Source organism: Lynx rufus, unplaced genomic scaffold (genome assembly GCF_022079265.1).
Source record: "Lynx rufus isolate CCGP_SWC_20201006 ecotype Redwood Valley unplaced genomic scaffold, mLynRuf1.p SCAF_11, whole genome shotgun sequence".
NCBI classification, from domain to species: domain Eukaryota; kingdom Metazoa; phylum Chordata; class Mammalia; order Carnivora; family Felidae; genus Lynx; species Lynx rufus.
Window position 1 is genome coordinate 5,269,993 of NW_025814825.1, and position 15,030 is coordinate 5,285,022.

The window sequence follows — 15,030 nt, forward strand, 5'->3', positions numbered from 1 at the left end:
TTTTTATAGTTTACTTGGCAACTTTTAAACATACAGTATTCCTGGTAATGACTAACAAATGTCAATATTTAGAGAAAAACCAGAGACTCATAAATATTGAATACTTATTAAAAGCAATCATAACAAAGGCACATTTTTAAACAACATTTAGAACATTTGTCAGCAGTTATTTTTGGAACAATTTAAAATATTTACAGAATTTTTTTAAAAATTATAAATCACGTGTTGTCTTCCCAAGTAACTCACATCATTCTTTCAATGAAAAAAATCATAATTTTGCCTTTGTGGTAAAAACAAATAATAACAAAGTGATGTGAAGTAAAGAGATCATTAAAAGGACAATTTTGGTAGAAAAAAATGCACTACCAAAGTTGATAATGGAAATAAATGTATTTAGATAACTAAGGAAATTTATCCTTTTAGTCTCAATTCTGTAAACATTTGGTGATATTTTGGGGATCCTAAATAAATTCCTTATTCCTTTGGTTCAAAAGAGTTTGTAAGAAGGCCTGCACAACTACTAATAACTCAGAACAGTACATGTTATTTTTCCATGCTACACAGTTATTTATGGGACACTGGACAGAAGCCACAAAACATGGCTTGCAATAGTTTTTCTAATGTTACGTGAGTGGCAAAACTACTCTCAAATCTCAACTGTTTACCTCCATAGCTGAAAATGGCAAAAGACGTGGACATTCAATTTTACTTAACTATTAGTTAAGTAGCTATTAATATCTAGATACAAAGATGGTGTTTTTGAAACCCTGAAAGAAATACAAATCACACACTGATTTAGGCCAATAGCACCTCTGAAAGGGCCAGGAAAAACTTATGTTAGTTAAAAATGATTTCTATGGCTACCTGAGGAGTTCCTTCTGGCTCTGTATTATGACCACAATAAAATGAGCCTGTAAAAGAGCAGGGGCAATAAAAACAACCCTGAGGATCACCCAATCTTTTATTGTTTTGAAGTACATGAAAGGAGCACTCCATAAGAAAAAGAACATCTTGAAATTTTACCAAAGTGCTTTTCCTATGGTACATATTTCAGGACTATCTTATAAGTAAAGTTGTTATAACTATTTTAGTATTGCTATACCTAAACATCCTGTAAGAAATGTAATAACCTGTTTCATGCACCAAATTCACTCTCTAGAAAATACTGGTATAATGAGACTCCGTTGTATTCATAGCTTGGTTAATAATAACACTATAAATATTAATAAAAATTAATAAAAATTTACCATATCCAATGAGTCAAATATTTACTAATACTACATGATTTCCACTTCATTTTACGTTGAAAAGTTTCAAATGCAAAAATGGACTTCTTTTGAATAATTTTCAAAATCAATTTAACATTTAAACATCTTAATGCTTCAAAAATAATCCAAAGACCCAAAAATTTTGTCTTCCTTTAAAGAATTTAAAATTTTAGAATTTTAGAATTTTAAATTATTCTCATTCTTTGAAGATTTAAATATACTTACAATATAGTTACATTTTCAAAACATATATCTGTGGTTGTTTTATCCACAATCACCATGTCAGTATCAAAAACTTCAGCTCCCATTTTGAATAAACAGAAAATGGCATAGTGCTGTGATCCTAGGGAAAAAACAGTGCCCCATGAGATGTATCATACCTATATTACGTTAAAAGCTCCTTGAAAATGACAAAGTTATCTCAAATATTTATTAATAGACTCTTATTTTCATACATTGTACACTGTAACCTTAACTTTTTATAGTGACTGCTCTGTCAGTACACGTTAATACCTTACCCAGCCAGAACAAAGCAACTAAGCCAGGAAGTATCAAAAATTAAAACCGAAAATATAGGCCTCTCAGCAGCCTACTGTAACCACCACATTCATAAATTTTATTCCTAGAAAACTCTTTAAGCTTTAATTAATAGCAAATTAATTATTGTATATATACTACTACGACCTCTGTCATTTGGCATCCAAGTCTATTTAAGAAGTTCTCTATTGTAAGAGACCAAAAGCAGGCATGTTAACAACAGCAAAACATTTTCCACCAAACTGACAGCAAGGGAGGAAACCACAAACAATAAAAAGTAGACATGTGAGTCCAAAAAACATAGCTGCTAAGCCTCTTAATTTGGTGATGTTTTTTAAAAGTACTAGGTGATTAAAGGGCCAAAACCTCATTATTGAGAAAATGTAGCTCTTCAGAAAAACTTATTCTCCATAGTAATCAGAAAGATACGCTTAATCCCCATATGCATTCCATTTTAAAGTAAATTATATTTCCTAATTGAATAACAAAAATACTAACCTGATTTTGGATTCTTCATATAAAACTAATTATGCTCAATATGATTCAGTTTTTAAAGTATGAAGAACAAAGCTATCACAATAGACAAGAAAGATAAAGGATTATCATATCTTTTCCGCTTTGCCTCTAACAGCTAGAAATCATTTGAGGTTAATTTCTATGACCTTAGCAATACATGGATTTGTGAAGACTATATAAAGCCATAAAATGCTGAAGGGGGAAAAATCAGATCAAGCTAAAAATCTTTCCCTTTTACATCCTATTAAATAATCTGAAGTAACAAAACAAGGCAGAAAAGATCTCCCAGATTCTGGTCAGATAGAAATGCTGCCTTTACCTTTTCTCCTTAAACATTTTCCTTTGTTACACATTTCTCTTCCCCACAACCTGTTACTGTCCTTGCCTAGGTTCCAATCAACAACTACAAGTACATCAGATAGGCATTATCTTAGTATCAAGCAATTACAACATATTTACTAAAACTAGGAAAAAACACAGTTCAGCAAGATACTGCTTATTCTGTCAAATGACATCAATTTATTTCACCATGGAAGCAGCTCTTCTCTCAATAATCACAAATTTACTATACCCTAAAGAATACATTCCAATTATAAATTAAAATCATACATACGTTCTTTGTTGCTGAAGTGATCAGAGTCTTTCCACATTAGTGGTATTCGAATATCTACAAAGGAGGGGAAAAAGAAATGACAAGTAATAGTCTTGATAAATTTCATTTCTTAGAGTGAAACAAACCTCTGAATTCCATAATAGATTCTGACCATTAAAGCCAATATAAAATTTATTATTTAAATATTCTAACACAGGCAATATTTTCTCAAAAATAGCTTAGACTAGGAATATAAAATCTGTTCTATTTATTTAAATAATTTACTAAAAAATCCTACCAATTATGACTCAAGAAATCAAGTAAGATCTGTAATACGCTTATGCCATAACATTTTCATTTTGTGATTTATGTTTTTGAAATAGTTGAATTTCTCCTTTGGGTAAGCAGTAGCAACAAACATAGCTAAAAACATTTCAAAACCATAAAATAGTAGATAGAAAGGACTTCAGGGCTTCTACTATGCAAACTTGAAAGATGAAAACTCCATGACTTGTCTAAGATCATTGTTTGTGACATACAGACCAAATTCATTCCATTCCATTAACCTGTCTACAAAAGAATTTGCAAGATCTTTGTATATTCATGTTATAAACTACACAAACTACAGCATTTCCCTTAAGAAAACTAAAAAGAGCAATGCATTCCTTCTTTCAGACCAGGAAAAAGGTATATATTCTAAAAGTGATGGAAATACATTTTCTCTCGTTCACACATGCTTCAAATTTGAAAGTAATTGTGTTAATGATCCTTATTTCATTTGTTAATCTAGACTTTTGTCACAGTCAAAATTTTTCCTTCTTAGCTTCCTCCATCCTTCCCTTTACTTTTAATACTCAATTAACAATTTTCCCCTGACATTCCTATGTTATCTATATACCTTCAAAGAGAATCAAAGTTCTACCAAATAGATTAAGATGTATGAATTACAGCATAACACAGGACAGTAGAAAGCTCAATGGTAAAGTGAAATTTGTTTTAATTACTCAGAGTATAAATACCTCAAACCTTTGTGGAAAATTTCTCTGTTTAAGACATTTCCCAATTACACTTAGGACATTTATATGCATGTTTTTATACCTATTAATTATGCCACTTTCAAATACCTTCAACTCTTTATGAACATAAGCTATTGGGCTACATTTCTGTTGTACTTCACTTTAAATCCTATGATCCTTTGTCCACAATTTCATTTGTTTAGAATTCTTTTTAAGGTTCTTAATGCCTATTTCTAATTTCCTTTCTAGAAAAGCTTTACAATACTCCTTCATCCCTACCCTATCCAACCAGGTAGGTATGTATGAGTGCCCTTACCACTGCTGCCTTAGCAGTTTTAATAAAAAATATTACTTATTGGGCTCTCTCCATGTACCAAGCTAAATACTTTATATACATCTCATCCAACTATAATTTTAAAAATATATTTACTAATTTAATAGTCAATTGATAAGATTTGTTTAGATTTGTATTTTCTTGATTAACAAGAAGAATGTCAACACATTTATTAGTCAGTTCAGTGAATATTTGTATCCGTGACCCACTTTTTTCTTTACATAGTTTATGGTTTATACTTTTAAAAGTTAATTATTTAATCTATATGAGAATATTGGGTATATGTAATAAAAATATAAAGATTCTTCTTATAACAATAATTGTTCCAACTCCATTTATATACCTAATAGGACTTCTCTTCCTTGCTGATTTAATGATTAAATGGCTCTTTATCATATATGCCATTCTGACTAAGTATCTCTTCTTTGGCTATATGCTTTACAGATCTAATTGAATCATTTATTAATTACTGTCTATCCTAGTACCAATACCATACTATTATGACTACTGAATCTTTATAATATACTTTGTCATCGGTTAGAAATATATCCTTCCAAAACATCTTATTCCCAATTGCTAATTTCTTTATGTGAATTTTAGAAATATATTGTCAAAACTCCCCCTCCAAAATGTTTCATTAGAATTCTACTGTCCAAATTAATTTGAGAGCCATTAACTTTATAATATTCTGTCAATATATACAGTAGCATGATACAGTCATCCTTACATTTTTATTAAGGTTATGCTTGGGGTATTTGATGTTTTTGGTTTTTTGCTATTTTTATTGTAAAAGAGACCCTTTTGCCATATTTTCTAACTGGTTATTGCTGGTTTTGAGAGATTACCACTTTTTGTATATTTATCTTGAATCTAGCCACTTTTACTGAATTCTTTATTAGTTCAAATAGTGTTTCAGTAACTTTCCTTAGATTTTCTAAGTATGCAATTTCTTATTTTAAAATAGTATTCAGTTTCTCTATTTCTTTTTAGTAGTTTCATCTTTCATTCTTGCTATTTTAGCTGCAATTTCTAAAACTGTGTTAAAATTATATTGATATAATAGACATTTTTACTTTGTTCTTCATTTTAATGGGATTGTCTTTATTGTTTTATAATTATGACTTGGCTGCTACCCTGTCAAAGAGCCTGCTTCTTGCTTGACCACAGTTGCTGACTCATTTCATTTCACAACTGTTCTTGTTCACAGCTGTTCTTGTCCTATTAGGGTGGTATTAACCATTTACACTATCTTGGGAGGAACATGAACCCTGACTTTCTCTGCTATACACCAATAGTCTATGGCATATAGCAGTCTTGCCTTTTCCCATGCCTAGCTAAGTCAAATCCTTGAGAGAAGGCACACATTTCTTATCTATTTACCAGGTGGTCTATTTACTGTTCAGATGACAAAGGATGTGTAACCTACCAATATGTGTTTTAATTCAGCTTCATATAGTAGAAATTCCTTACAGATTCTTGCAAATGGTTGACTCAGTTTTAGTTTACAGTACTCTTGCTTTTGTCTCTTTTTATGTCTTCATTGACACTTGTATTATAAAATGAAAGAGACATATGCAATACAATGGCTAACTTGATGCTAACAAGTCCTAGAAGTCTTTCTATTATTTTTAAAAGTAAAAACTTTTGTTTTTGAACTTTGTGAACTGACTTGGCTTTAGATATTGAATTAGTAGTCAGTGAATAAGCTAAGACAATTGCTACAATACAATTATTTGGTGCTTAGTAGGAATGATCAGGATATACCTGAATTATTCTTTTTAATTTTGTAATGATCTGGCCATGAGTGGTAAAGCTGAAAATGGAAAACCCAGGTTTCACCTGGTAATCAGAGAAAACTCAGAACATTATGAAACTTTGTAGCAAATATTCATTTTGATGAAAACCAAAGTCACATTTTCATCCCAATGTCAAAAGAAAATGTGCTTCGTTTTAAGGTGAATTCGTTTTTAATTTTCTTCATTTATTTTTTTACAAATTTTTTACAAATATACAGATAAGATATAATTAAGACAAAGCAAAGATGAAAAGAAATTACATATGTAATTTTCTGAGACTTCCAGTTCCTTAAGTTAATTTAAAATTATCTTTTGGAAAGAAGGAACACATACAGAAATAAGTTTAATTTCTACACTGAAGTATTTGTGGTCAGGAAAATAGTTTTTTTTTTCTTATTTTAACTGATTTTACTTTATGACTCTTCTAAATGTACAGTAAATGCTATTTTCACAAATTGCTGTAGCCAATAAACTATTATAAGATGTCAATAGATGTTAAGTCTATCATGTCATTTGAATCTTCAAGAGCAATTTAACATATCTCATTTGTGTACTTACTGGCACTAAATCAGAAGCAAGAAATAGAAGATTATGTTTAAAGTATTTTTAGAAAATCTCCCTTAAAGATCAATAATACTTTATTTATTCACATTAAAATGTATTGAACATAGTGCACAACTATGTAAAGGTACTGTGTTTGGCATCAAAAGCATATAAGGAGGTATAAAACATGTTTTATTCCAGTCTTATAATTGGAAAGATGAAAACATGAATATAAATAACCATAAAACAAGCAACAGATTTTTATACAGTTATTTTTCTGAAGAATTTTTGCTGAGGGGCAATTCCTATGATTTAGGACAATTACATCCTGTAAAATCCAAATCTATCCTTCCTGCATGAGAATTTTGTTTATCCATAAAGACATTTCTAAAAACAGTTCCTTGGGTGAGAGAGCCTGAAATGCAGCAGCATGTTCCCTGGAGCTAAGAGAACAAGGCTTCGGGCCAATGAAACAAGCTAGTTATTACTCAAGGGGTGATGGAGGTCTGCTGTACCCAAAATGTATTGATGAGATAATATTTGTAAAAGGCACATTATCTAACTAGTGTACACGAGTCAGCCTTGTGTTCATTTCAATCTGTGGCATCTCCAAGCCACTGTCTAGTTTCCTTAACACTTTGGAGAAACTGAGACAACAGAGCATTAAGTGCCATCTAGTGGTAAAGGGTCTTCTATCTGCATTAGGAATTCAAAGAAAGAAAACATCATTTCCAGCTGGAATGATAACAGGGAAGGCTTTATAGATGAGCAAACAGATCGCGAAGATAATATAGTTATTTCAAGAGCTAATTGGCTGTCAGAAGCAGGCAGTGTATTGATGGAACAGGGAGAGAAATGTCTGGCTAAAGCAGACAGTTTATGTACAGGAGTAGAAGATATGGCTAGAAAAAGAGTTGGGTCAGAAGGGAAAACTCTGGGGAAGAGGGGAGTTTGGTTTTTATCCTATGGAAAACAAGAAACAGTCATCCATCCAATCAACATCAATGAGCAATTACTATGCATAAGCACCATGCTGGCTTCAGGGTATATAGTGATGGGCAAGACAAACATTGTTCCAACCCAGGAGCTTCTAGCCTGGACAAACATTAAAAATATTATTGAAACTTCTGAGCAGAAAAGGAACAGAGAGTCAAAGATTTGAGTTTGTAGTCCAGCTCAATGACTTACAGGAAGTTATTTAATCTTCAAGTCTAAGAAAAGAGAACTATCCTACCTATTTCACAAAACTACGCTGAACAGAAAACCGCATAATATACGTAGTACATATGGAACAGCTTTTCCAAACTGTAAAATCTTACACAAAAGTACAGCAAATGATAAAAACAAATTTAGAACAAATATAGATAGAGGTATGCAAAATAAAATGAAAGAAAAGATAGATTTTAGAACAAATATAGATAGAGGTATGCAAAATAAAATGAAAGAAAAGAATGGGCACAGGGAATTGAAATCCCACCAGTTCTAGAAAGATACTTTATACAATTTATTCAGCAATACGAAAACAACCCATCTACAGCATACCTGATATGGCAATCTTTCCTTTACATGCCGCTCGTTCTTTACTTTCAAAATTTGCATCACTGTCAAAAGGAAAAAAACCTAATGAAAAAAAGATCTTTTCTAATAAGCAATGTTTTAATAACCTTTCACAAATGCCTAAATATTAAAACCTGACATATATCCATGCATAATAATGACTTCCAGTTAATATAAACTACTTGATTCAAACTTCAAGATGTTTAGTCAACAGCTAGCTGGCTTTAAGAGAAATACATACAGACACTCTCTTTGATTTTTCTTGTAAGCTTTACATTTCCTGATGATTATATACTGGGTTACTCTACAATGAAAGTCTTCTGTGAACATTTATTTATAAGCAAGATGTACAATATTTGGAAGTGTCCTAGGAAGTGTAATACCTTGGATCACCACTTCACAAATTATATTTCTAACTTACTACATTATAGTTGCCTGAAAAAGTTAAAGAGCTTCCCAACCATGAACTTGCTGCTCAGGAGTACTTTATCCTTATAAAAACCTAACAAATATCAAAAAAATTATTCTCCGCTATACATTTATATGCAATATCATATATCATTTCCTTGAAATTCAAAAAAACTACATACTAAAACAATAAATTAACTCAGGTGCTAAAGGAAGGGAGTGGCTCTGCAGAGAGAATAAAATGGGGAGAGGAAAACATTATCATGACAATAGAAAAAAATCTTAAGTAAAAAATCTCAAGTAAAAAATCTCTAGGTATACAAGAAACTCCCAGATCTGACTTTAGAATACACTATTACGATTAAAAAAAAATTTCAAAATAGTTATCTCCTGCTAAATCAAATCAATCCCTTGAATATTTTCTAATTTTCTATTTCCTAATATTCTGCACTTAGAAATTAGCATTCAGGGGCCCCTGGGTGGCTCAGTCAGTTAACCATCCAGCTTTGGTTCAGGTCATGATCTCAAGGTTCTGGGCTCAAGCCCCACATCAGGCTCCGTGCTGACATTGTGGAGCCTGCTTGGGATTCTCCCTCCCTGTCTCTGCCCCTCCCCCACTAGCACTTTCTTGCTTTCTCTCAAAATAAATAAACCTAAAAAAAAAAAGAAGAAGAAATTAGCATTCCATTTCTGGGACAATATTTCTAAGAGTATTCTTTGCATGTTTTTTTTTTTTTTTTGGTCTCCACTTAATTTGGTTAGCTAATTAACTACTGGCTAATTTAATTAGGTACTTCAAATATGTGATAAGATAAAAACTTTCCATTTGACTACTGTTTCGTTCTAAGACAGCTTTTGGAGATTGGGTGGGATTTTGAACTATAACTAACTTTCAGAAGAGTATGACACCATCTCATTGCATTTCAGTAGGCTTGTTAAAAAGATTGCAAAGATATTCATTATCATATGCCAAAACTTGAAAACAAAATATGTAAGTCTACTTCTCTTACTCTCTTACTGAATTAAGCACATAAGCATTTTAGGCAAAATATATTCCAAATGCACTGAAATAATACACTGATGTACTTAAGTTGATAAACTTACATAAGACAAGTATATAATTATTTTTAGAACTACATGAGGTATAACTAAAGTAGTGTAGTAGATTTAAAGCCATAAACTCTCAGGATACTATCTAATTACTTTATGGTCGCACTAGTATTTAAGTTAAAATAGGGAATTCATTAAGTAAAAAATAAAAGTACTCATTGATTATTTCAAGATAATGTTTCACTGAATCATAAGTTTAAAAAGAATCAAGTTCAGTATTTTATACTCAAGTTTAGTTTGTCACACTGGAGAACATTAGCTTGCTTATTAGTTCATCACAAAGTGAAAAGTTCAATTGAATAAGGCACACTACAAATCAAACACAAATCTCAATTTCCTCAGGTTGGTGTAAGATGTACAATATAAATACAGTTGGCTGGCATTTTTAAGCAATATTTCTAAAAACACCTTCTATATGAGCAATGCATAATATAAATTCCTAAAATACTTATTTCAGTGAGAAAATACAAGAAAGCTCTAATATTGGTAAGTAACTTGAGTATTATAGAATGTAGGTCATAGATTACACTAAAGTTGAGATCCATTAGGTATTTCTAAATTTGATTAAACTTAATGCTTTAGCAGGTAAGTGAAATTCTGAAATATTAGAACCACCAAAAGCAAAATGGCTGAATATTTATCAAAAAAAAATTTTTTCCCCTCCAAACTCTTCAATCACCTGGCAGAGTATAGCTTTCTTCCCTGTAATTACAAATCGCTTACACAGGCATTTCCAGGGCCAGCCAACAAAGTTATTACATCAAATATTATCAAACTATAATATAGATCCATTTAACCATATTCTCTTATAGAAAAATTAAGTCTATGTTTTAAAAAATGAGACAAACTGAAGCAATTAAGCCTCATTTTGCTGAAGCTTGAATTATTTTCAATTCAAATAACTCCTCAAACTGTTATTTAGGGTGCTAAAATGTGATGTTTTTCTAATTAATCCAAATTGACAATAAAATTGTTAAACATTCTCTGTTTAATAATGTGCTACTGTAGCTAATAGTTTGCTACAGTTAAATAAATACTTGTTTGAAAATCTGCAATGTTAATGCCAATTCTAAATGCTACAATTAGAGAGCCAGCTTGAGGGAAAAGCAAATAACCACAAAATTATCTAAACAGAAGCACAGCTAAATAATAGCACACCTTATTCTTATAGACCTAGTTTAGAGCATTATTTTGGTAAGACTTGTAAAAGCTAATTTAAAAGAGATAAAAATATGAAAGACAAACTTTTAACTTTGCTTTATTAATTTCTGCCTGTAGGTAAATAAAATGACCAACAGAGGGTGCCAATCAACCACTTTGTTGCTCAAAAATCTGTATTGAGTAAATACAGATTATCCTATTTTATATTATTCAATATGGGAATTTAAAATAGCATTTATTTGCCAAAGTTAACAAGGTATAATGAGAAATTGATGAAAGTATTTTATATTTTCTTAATGAAGCACTAAAAGAATTCTAACTGGGATTCCATTATTTGGAAGCAGGTTATAAAATCCTTCACCTCTTATGCAAATAAGTGAAAACTAAAATATTCAGAAGTGCTTTATTATGGAATTTTAAACCATCCTAAAATTATGTGGTATAAAATTAATAACTTCATAAGTATCTTAAAATTGGAAAGATGAGGTTTCTATTTCAAACTTTGATATAAAAGACTCTTTCAACAGACACCCAAACAATATAAAGTTTAAAAAATAAAATCAGCAATGTCTTTAATATACCATGTTTTATTATAGAAATACCAGGAGTACACAATTTTCATTTGCCACCTATACTTTTTCTTTTTTTTAGTTATAGTACATAAGTAATAAATTAGGCAACTGGAGTATAAGAAACTGGTTATTGTGGCATTATTAAAATCACAATTATGTTGAATGATATACATAATTAGGTGCTACAAATTGCTTTGACTAATATTGTTTTTACAAAACCAAATAAAGTATTTCAGAATTTAAGAGATATATTGGCAGGTTTGGGTAGGAGGGAATATTATTGCTAAAATGTAAGCTCTGTAAGCATATGGATTTTTTTGGCCTATTTTGTTCACTGCTGAATCACCAGTACCTTCAAGACACTCAATAAATGTTTAGTGAATACTAAATGAAGTGAAATATATATGGTCATTTTGATGGAGCAGGGAACATTTAGTAGATTCAGACTGAAGTCTTAGGTTTGAATCTTACCATCAATAAATAACTAGTTATGTGAAAGAATTGCCATTAACCTCTTGGCCTCAGTATCATCACCTGTAAAACAGAAGTATCCATCTACCTCATAGGTACTGAATGAAATAATATTTTCAATGAATCTATATCATTCTTAGAAATGTTACACAAATACAAAGATTACTGAGGATTACTGTGTATTTATATTTTTGGCCTCAGTATTTAACATGGAGCTTACATGGAAGAGGCACTAAAGCATTTGTTAAAGTGATCAGAGTCCCAGTTCCAGTTCCTGTAAGATAATGGTAGTTAAATTTGAATTTCTTCAGGTATCTTATAAAAGTTTTCAGATTAACAAGGAAAGCAAATAAAATCACCTATAGCCCATACTTACAGTGTAACTAGAAAACAGAGACTATAAAAAATTTACATTTACATGTAAATAGGAGAAATTAACAACTGAAACCATCAAAGCCAGCTCCTGGAGGCCTTACCCAAGTAGAGTCAGATACCCATTGCAAAACACAATATCAACTTTTGATGTCCCCTAGAAGAAAAGAAAACTGATAAAAGACCTGGTGGATACCATAGCACTGGTTCCTGGGGAGTTGAAAGGGAAGGACTCCAAAAGAATTCTGGTTCCGAAGTCGTTAGTCTTGTGGAGAAGGGAGACACACAATGAGGGAGGTATCCTTTGAAAGTCTGGACATGCCAAAAAAAAAAAACCACAAAAAAAAAAAAAACAGGAAGAAGAAGAAGAAGAAGAAGAAGAAGAAGAAGAAGAAGAAGAAAGCAACTGAAGTTAAAAACCCCAAGAAACAAAATCATACCAAAAAATCAGGAAACCAACTAACCAACATCCCTAAGTCATCATTTATTAAAGAAATTTGTCTTCACAGTTCAAATAATAGAAAACACTCTTGGTCAAAAAAACAAGTAAGCTCTTCTGCGCACCTGTCATCACTTGGCCCAAGAAAACTCTACATGCTACATATTTAACTAGGGACAAAGAAAAGGACCCAAACATCCATAGAAAGCTACAATAAAACAAAAGTAGGAGTCGTCAAAATGCTTCAACATTCCACAAACCACTCTCCAAAAAATATAAAATAACAAAAATATAATACTCCAAAATGAACTGAGTGCAGTTAAATAAGCTATTGCAAATGTGAAAGAAGTGGGGAATCTGAAATCTAAAGCCTCAGACTAGTAAAGGACAAACAATAGGTAAATATGCAAAAAAAAAGAAAAAGAAAGAATATTAAAAAATGAGAGGTAGGAACAGGAAACAAACTGGAAAAAGAAAAATAAAATCATTTCTGAAATGAAGGGTAAAATACAGTGCCCAAGAATGAAGACATAAAACTGAAAGTATATTAAGGGACATAATGGATGAGAATGAAAAGAGCAAAAAGAGCAAAATTAGATAAAGATTTTAAAAATATCAAAGGAAAGTGATAGACATAGAAGACAGGCAAAGAAGATCCAACTTATGTGTAATTGAAGTCCTTAGATTTGAAAAACAAAGTAAGGAGACACTTAAGTGCTTTATTCTAGAGGCTTTAACTCCAAGAAAACTGTCTGAAAATAAAAGAACTGAATCTACATACTGAAAGGGTTCTAAGTGAGCCAAAATGGTCAGCCTTTAAACATACTCCACTAAAATTATCAGACTTTGGATAGCAAAAACTATTTTCAGCCTCTAGACAAAAAGACCAAGTCATTTACAAAGCAAGGAAAATTAGACATTAGATTTTTTTATAAGAAAACAGGGATGTGAGGTTTTCAAGAAACTCCAGGAAAGAAAGCATTGGCCAAGGATTTTTGTATACACCCAAGCTGTCCTTTTAAAGATCAACACTAAAGAAAAGCACTTTAAAGATAAAAGAATATGAAGAAAGCTATACTCACATTGAGAAATCTACTAGATCATAAACTTCCCTCAAACAAGATATGATTTTGGAAAGTACAACAAAAGGTCAGGTAGTGAACATTATACATGTTTAAAAGTGGATCAAAGACTAAAACAAAAGTGGAGACACAAGTACAAGATTAGTATGTATTATCTACTCCATCACAGGAGAACTGACCACAACCTAGAAAAAGATAATACTAAACTAAAATAAAATAAAATAGAAAGGTACAGAAGGAAAAAATGGAAAAATAAAATGAGTTCATTGATCTCCACATAGATGAAAAGTGAAAATAAAATGATATCATTCAAAGTAGAAAAACAAAATAGTAGAAGCCTAAGGGGAGGAATAAAAAAGAATTAAAGTGATTATAAAATTACCAGTATATAGTTTTTTAATATAAAGTTCTAGTAACTACTATAACCAATAACTCTTTTTAAATTAAATAAAATTTTAAAAAGCAGAGAAGATAGGCGACATACTGTAAGACAAACTGCAATTATAACATACATAAGTTAACATAGCATAAAAGAATATAACAAAGTCAAAGCTAAATATATCAGTAATATAAATGTAAATAGGCTTATTAAATCCCCTAGTTAAAGGATTTTCAGATAGGTTCACAATTTAAACCCAACTCTGGATGAATACAAGAAATACACCTTCAACAAAGTGATTCATAAAGGCTAAAATAAAGAGATGGGCAGAGGTAAACCAAACAAATGCAAACACTAAAAATGCCTGGGATTATGATCTTGTTATCAGGCAACCCCTGAATTGGAGTCTATGTGACAAGCACTATGTGACAACAGTAACAAAAGAACACTTGATAACAATGCTAAAGGCCGCAATTGACAACATGTGTGTAACAAGCACTAAGATACCAACCGTTTCATAAAACGGAAAGTAGGAGATATACAAGGGGTAAGACAGAAAAACTTTGGTAACAAAAATCTCAACCTATCTTTCAGTCCAAGACAGTTCAAGTGGCCCAAAAATAAGCCAGGCTGTAGAAGATTTTAAAAACAATAACATATATCTTTTGAACAAATATGAAAGTTTGTACCCTGATAAAAAGAAATGTGAGAACTTTAAAAGGCTGTGAAAGTTATGAAAATTAACTATATTAAGTCAGAAAGAAATTATATTTCTTAAGATAGAAAAAATAAAAATCTGATCAAGATAAAAAATGCATTCCTCTTTTAGTATGTCAGAGTAGCTCATATTAGAAAAACTCTACCTCCCCCTCTTATG

At 31.1% G+C, this 15,030-nt stretch overlaps 1 protein-coding gene across 1 annotated transcript in view; it reads right to left on the reverse strand.

Annotated features, from left to right (window-relative positions):
• The window catches only part of RTKN2 (rhotekin 2), a 72,549-nt gene that overhangs the window by 44,486 nt on the left and 13,033 nt on the right, over positions 1-15,030 (reverse strand). Inside the window, exons 3-5 of the mRNA XM_047072825.1 lie at positions 8,145-8,203; positions 2,935-2,988; positions 1,494-1,611 (exon numbers count right to left, since the gene is read on the reverse strand). Of these exons, the coding sequence (XP_046928781.1) occupies positions 1,494-1,611; positions 2,935-2,988; positions 8,145-8,203 (231 nt within the window). The remainder of the gene's footprint in view (positions 1-1,493; positions 1,612-2,934; positions 2,989-8,144; positions 8,204-15,030) is intronic.